The sequence below is a fragment of the Gossypium hirsutum genome, chromosome A06, assembly GCF_007990345.1.
Source record: "Gossypium hirsutum isolate 1008001.06 chromosome A06, Gossypium_hirsutum_v2.1, whole genome shotgun sequence".
Lineage (NCBI taxonomy): Eukaryota > Viridiplantae > Streptophyta > Magnoliopsida > Malvales > Malvaceae > Gossypium > Gossypium hirsutum.
The window spans coordinates 108,290,810-108,297,950 of record NC_053429.1 but is presented as its reverse complement, the minus strand read 5'-3'; the positions used below and the strand labels follow the sequence as shown (position 1 = coordinate 108,297,950).

Genomic DNA, 7,141 nt, shown 5'->3' with positions numbered 1-7,141 from the left:
ATTGCTTTAATCTCCTCATCCATAGCAGTTTGCCACTTCTTGTCCCGTGCAGCCTCTTCAAAACTTATAATCTCGGAATCTGCCAAAAGACATACAATATGTACCTCATTTGTTGAATCATACAAATCTTGCAAACTTCGCATTTTTGGTTGTTGCGGTTCATCTTCATCATCGGTAGTTTCAGGATTTGTCGGTATGATTGTTGGTGTAGCGATTGATGATCCTCCATCTTTGGTGATAACCTCCGTTGAGTTATTCCAATCCCACTCGCTTGCTTCATTGAATCGTACATCACGACTTACCACAACCTTCTTACTTATCGGGTCGAGTAGATTGTATCCTTTTGTTTTCTCATCATACCCAATAAAAATAAACATTTTGCTTTTGTCTTCGAGCTTCGTTCTTCGCTGATCCGGCACATGTGCATAGGCCTCACTACCGAATACTTTAAGATGAGAAATTGATGGTTTTTGTCCGCTCCAAGCTTCTTATGGTGTTTGATCATCCAACTTCGCATGTGGACATCGATTTTGCACATAGATGGCACATTGCACGGCCTCCGCCCAAAATTCCTTCGGCATCTTCTTGCTCTTGAGCATTGATCGAACCATGTCGAGAATAGTCCGATTCTTCCTCTCGGCAACACTATTTTGTTGGGGAGAGTACGGTGCGGTTAGGAATCGTCTTATGCCTTGCTCCTCACAATACTCCATGAAAGCCGTCGAAGTATACTCGCCACCTCTATCAGATCGTACAGATTTGATGTGTCTACCAGTTGTTTTTTCCACCATCACTTTGAACTTTTTGAACACCTCCAATGCCTCGGATTTTTCTTTAAGAAAATAAACCCAAGTTTTTCGTGAGAAATCATCGATAAAAGAAATGAAATACCTTTTACCGCTAAAAGATTCAGGGGTGATTGGTCCACATATGTCGGTATGAATCAATTCGAGAAGTTGCTTAGCCTGATATTCTGCCTTATTTTGAAACGAAGTTCTCGCATGCTTACCGAGCACACATTCTTCACAAAATTTTCCCTCATAGTCCATGTCTGGTAGCCCATGCACCAAATTCTTCTTTGCCAACTCGTTTAGACCACCATAATGTAGATGGCCAAAACGGAGATGCCATAGCAACGCCTTGTCTTCAACATCAACTCGCAAACATTTTCCTCGAACACTTCTCAGATTCAACCTGAACATGCGATTTCTCTCCATTTCAACTCGAGCGACCAAACACCCTTCCTTATCTTTCAAGTGTAACACCCGATCTTTCATAAGTACCGAATAACCTTTTTCCATGAGTTGCCCCATACTCAAAATGTTGCTCTTGAGGTCTGGTATGTAATACACATCATGGATTGACCCAATTAACCCATCATTTTGTAAATAACAAATGGTACCTTGGCCTTTTACCTCAACCTTCGACGCATCTCCAAATGACACATGTCCAGTTTCAACCTTTTGCATCTCTTTGAATAGGTGCTTGAGCCCACACATATGGTTGCTTGCACCCGTGTCAAGGTACCACACCATGTTGTTGTTGGTGTTGACTTCGTTGTGTGCCATCAAGAGAAAACCTTCTTTTGCCTCCACATTTTCCGTGGTTAGGTTGGTTGTCTCTTCCACCTTTTTCGAGAAGCGACATTCTTTCGCGAAGTGTCCCGCCTTACCACAATTGTAACACTTATCAGAGTTACAATCCTTCGCATAGTGACCATATTTGCCACACTTGTAGCACTCGACATTGGAATAATTCGACCATCTGCCTCTTCCACGACCACGTCTTCTTCCTCGCCAATTTTGTTGGTTTGAATGCTCCTTCTCTTCATAATTCCCTTCTTGACCATGACCTTTTCCACCACGACCATTTCCTCGATCTCCACGACCACGGCCTCTACCTCGAAAGCTTTGAGAATAGAGAACCTTTTCGTCTTTGATTGATGCCTTGGTTTGAAGTGCTTGCTCGAGTGTCTCCTCTTTCTTCTTCTTCTTACGTTGTTCATGTGCCTCGAGAGAACCGGCGAGTTCATCGACTGTAAGCGTTGCTAGATCTTTTGACTCTTCTATGGCACATACGACATTTTCGAAACTGTCAGTTAACGATCTCAAAATCTTCTCCACAACTCGTGCATCAGTTAACGCTTCTCCGTTTCGGTTGAGTTGGTTCACCACGGTTTGAACACGCGTGATGTAGTCGGAGACACCTTCTGATTCCTTCATCTTCATGCCTTCCAGCTCGCCACGAAGAGTTTGAAGTCGGACTTGTTTAACTCGGTCGGCTCCTTTGTACACCTTTGCTAAAATGTCCCACGCTTCTTTTGAAGTTGTCGCACTTGCAATCTTCTCAAAGCCCGACTCATCAACGGCTCGAAATAACATGTACAATGCCGCCTTATCTTTCGACCGCATTTCTTTCAACGCCTTGTTTTGAGCCGCCGTATATCCCGCAGTAGTTGTCGGTTCTACGAAACCTTCTTGGACCACCTCCCAACCATCTTGAGACCCGAGAAGAGCTTTCATTTGGATGCTCCAATTCTCATAGTTCACCTTTGTTAGTCGAGGCAATGGCACATTACTAGTCACACTCTCCATAGCTCAGATACCAAATTGTGGAAAATGTTCTCAATATAAAATTGTTCTCTCATATAAAATCAAAAGCTTACAAACTATTTATAGGCTATAGTTTACCATTTAAAACAACAAAAATTGAAAATATTAAAATCTAATAATAACCATAAACCAATGACTCTTGACCTTTCATTTTCCTAAATAAAAAACTACTAATTTAAACCCATTAAAAAACAATATAACTCTTGATCTTTCAACTCTTGACCTTTCACTTACATGACTCTTAACTTTCATTTAAGTTTATTTAACAATTCTCCTCCCACCTCACAACCTAAATTATGTTCTTCCAGACACTTCAACGGCAATTAATCCTACAAATCAGTACATTAATGCATGTTAATTAAATCAACACTAAATTCTTTGATTAATTTTAATAAGACACAACCTTCTTTCTAAGAGTTTAAAATAAGACCCAGAAATTCCCATTTTAACAAACAAACTTGGAGCTTAAAATGCCATCATCAGTTACCGAGACTCACAGAGAAAATGCTGAGATTTACCGTGGAGAAGATCTTTGCAAGCAAAAATTTTTGGAGCTGCTTGAGGAAATATCTTTGCCCAAGGGCATCGTACCTGTTGAAATAATAGAGTTCTGTCGAAATCGATCAACTGGGCTTGTGTGGATGAAGCTGAAGAACAAGAAAGAGCACAAATTTAAGCGGATTAATAAGGTAGTATCGTACGATAGAGATATCACCTTTTTTATAGACAGTGGCGGTATTAAGAAACTCACAGGAATCAAGTGCAAGGAGTTGTTTATTTGGATCACCATTTCCGGCATGTTTATCGAAGATCCTTCCTCTGGAAAGATTTCCTTTACTATTCCCAGTGGCTTGAAAGCCCATTTCCCTATTTCGGCCTTTGAGTTGGAAGAAAACGACAACAGAAAATAGGAAGAATCGATCAAAACATGTAAACTTAAGATTCTTATGATGTTGTGGGTTTGGTTTACTTGTAGTTGCTAAAAGTTCCTATGAAGATTCTAGGATTGCTGGAGTATATTTTTGCTCCATGTCAAACCATAGATGATGAAGCATTTATATTTTGTTTTTATTAATTCTAATGCTTACAGATAATGAAACCTGGTTTTGCAGATCCACAAACTTCTTTGATTTCTGTTTGGTTTCTAGGAAAATAATGGAAATAAGTGCGAAAGATATCTTAATTCGCAAACCCATATTTCAAATTTTTTTCTTTTTTTTTAAAAATTAGCAAGTTTCTAATATTTTGAGATTAATGCAGACTGCAAGCGTCCAAAATGTCTACTTCAGTAATTAAAGCTAACAAATATTTTTGTGCATATAATGTATTAAATAATTTATATATATAGTAAAGCACTGATAAACAAAACTAATATATTATATATAATAATGCATAATTTTGGAAAACAAATGGTTATAGCACAGTTCATTGAGTGACATGTCTCACCAATCACTGGCTGACACTTCGTCAATAACAAAAGTGTGATATTACCGTTCATCCTAACTTTTATGTTATTTATGTTCAAACCATTAAAAGTTATTAATGAATTTTAAAATAGTTTTTAAAATAATTCTAATGTCATATTATTTTTTTAAACTGACTTAAAAAATATATATTTAAATTATAATTAGTGTTAAAAAGGTTAAAGTGTTTTATAACAATATTTTAGAAACATATTTAAATTCACAATTTAAAATAATATACTTTTTTAAATTTCATAATTTCTAATCTATTCAAAAAGGTTTAAAATAACATATTATTGTTTTAATATAAAATCTTAACAATTATAACATTAAAGGAAATTAATTTAAAAATATATAAATAACCTATACAAATTATTAATAATAATATTTCATTTATGATAAATTAATATTTAATCATGATAAATTTTGTATTATTTTAATATTAAATATTAAATATTTTTAAGATTAAATACTATTAATATAACCAACTCAAAATTAGTTAAATATTTTTATAATTCCATTATATATATTCATTAATGATTTTAAACAAAAATAATAACATAAAAATATTATAAAGTTAATATGTACAGTGGATCATCATTGCATAGGAATACAAGCTAGTGTATATATATGTGATGCACAGGTTGGTCGTGTGTATTTATTTTAATATTTTATATTAATTTATTTAATTTTTATAGAATTTTTTTTGAAAATTAGAAGTATTTTCAAAATTAAAAACAATTAATAGAATTTTTTTAGCAAAATGTGCTGTTTTAGTGTGAAATTGTTATTTAAAACTAAATGAAATTTTGTATTATGTACCAAATAATAATATTTTTATAAAACTTAAATTTGATAAAAATATTTAAGAAATTGATATTAATACAATAACTAGAAAAAGTAAAGGGACAAATATGGTAACTTTAATAATAGGAAATATACATTAAAATTAAATAGGCTTAATATCAGTGTATGTACTATAACAAAATTATCACTTTGATATTTGAACTATTTTTTATCAATTGGTCCTTGTATTTTATTTTTATTATCAGCTTGGCCCCTCTACTTTAATTCTGTAATCTCATTAATGGTCAAAATTTCTGTTAAAAATATACCAATGAATGACACGATGCCATTTGTCAAGAAAAAGTAAACAAATCACTTAAAATATAACAAAACTAAAAATTATATTGGATCCACTTTAAATATAGTTTAAAAAAATATTTTGAAACTCAAAATTTACATATATATGTATATCTGTATCTTCTTTTATATTATATATAAATAGGAAGATAATACGTTTTAATGCACTCGAACCCATGTCTTCTTATATTAGTAACAATTTTCATGTCAATTGAGTTAAGACTCAACCGACTCCTTTAAAAGAAACTTAAATATTAAGAAATAATTATGGGAATATTGGTCAAACATAATATTTTTATATTTAATATAATTAAAGACTTAAAATACAATTAAACTATTTTGACAAAATATATAAACATTAGTGACCAAATTTTTCATTAAACCCATTAACAATACAAAGTTTGCTCAATTTTAATAATAAAGAGCGTAAATCCCTCCAATTATATTTCCTTCTAAAAATGCATTTTTATGTGATGTGCACGCAATTATTATGTGATGAAGATGCACCTTTCAATTATGTAAGATATACTAATGGTAAATTACACAATTGTCATTTAATTTTTATAAGTTTTCAATTTAGTCACTTGTTAATTTGAGATTAGGCAATGTTACTGTATACTAATTTTAATAACTCAATTTTATTACGTTTTTTAAAAGGAAAAAGGAAAAAAAGGGTTTTTATATGAAATTGTGTTATTCAACTATGAAGATGAAACTTAAGTTTTTAGTTGAATTCCCAGTAAGATTTTAAGTTTTTCCTATAAAAATCTTGGTTTTTTACCTTTTTACCAAAAAACTAAAGTTAATTGTAAAAACGAAAAAAATAAAGAAAATTAAAAGATAAAATGGTTTTATATAGCTTTCATAATTATTCAATTTAAAGAAATTATAATTTTTTTGTTTGTATTATATATCAATTTATATCATATTTTACATAATTTGTCATTTGAATTCAATTTGTAAAAAAAAAATTATATTTTTTATATTGCATTAGCATTATTTTTTTTGAAAGTTTTATAAATTTAAATAAATTTTTACATATTAATGATTTAATTTCTATAGATTTTAACATGTGATATTTGTGTCATGACTATGAACTTGTGTTTTCATTATTTTATTATGTTTTAACACTTATTTATATATAGTTGATGCAATACCCAAAGCATAATTCCTCAATCTTTAAAGTGAAGATAATACATATTTTAGTGTATTTGAAGGCACATATTTCAAATTATCACAATAATAATAATATTAATATTAATAAAGTTAAAACTCAATTCACTATACTTATCATATATTGATATAAATATTATATTTAAAATTTTAATTTATTTTCCCGAAGCAAAACCAGGGTTTATTCTAATTTTAGTTTGAAAGTTATATATATATATTTTAAAATAATCTAATTAATTAAATCTGTCACAATTCAATTACAAAATACCATCACTATTTATAAATTTAATATTTTTGATGAAAATTTCCTTTGTTGAATAATAATTTCAAAACTTTGTGACGATTATTTTGACGAAATATGATTTCTGTCATATTTCTATTACAAGTTTCTCACTAAATTTCATCACAGTAAATAGTTGAGTTTTAAATGTTAGTTCTATTATTAGTTCGTCACTGTTTTTGTTACTAACAAGCTATAATAGTGACAGAAAATTGTAACGGAAATTGTCACGACAATGTCTAATAGTGGAAATTTGCATGACATCACTATAAGCATTCTCTATAGAAGTGATGTGTCACGAAATTAACTCAAAATTTAACTAAAGTAAATATATTTATCAATTAATAATATAGCTATGATAAGTAAAAATATTGTTCCCAAAAAGACTCAAAGTACTAGTAATTACCGTCTTTCTATTATTTAACTGAATAATTCGAGTGATCAATTAAAAATTAAAATTGACTAAATTA

General features: G+C 30.8%; 1 protein-coding gene across 1 annotated transcript; it reads left to right on the top strand.

Moving 5' to 3' along the window:
* The first annotated feature begins 3,082 nt into the window (after positions 1-3,082).
* Positions 3,083-3,722, top strand: LOC107905699 (uncharacterized). The gene has a single exon (XM_016832406.2). It carries the CDS (start codon positions 3,083-3,085, stop codon positions 3,521-3,523), a length of 441 nt encoding a protein of 146 aa, XP_016687895.1. The 3' UTR covers positions 3,524-3,722.
* Positions 3,723-7,141: the final 3,419 nt, after the last annotated feature.

Bases quoted from the DNA above. Each gene is read 5' to 3' on its own strand.
- LOC107905699 (XM_016832406.2), top strand. From the start codon at position 3,083: ATGCCATCATCAGTTACCGAGACTCACAGAGAAAATGCTGAGATTTAC.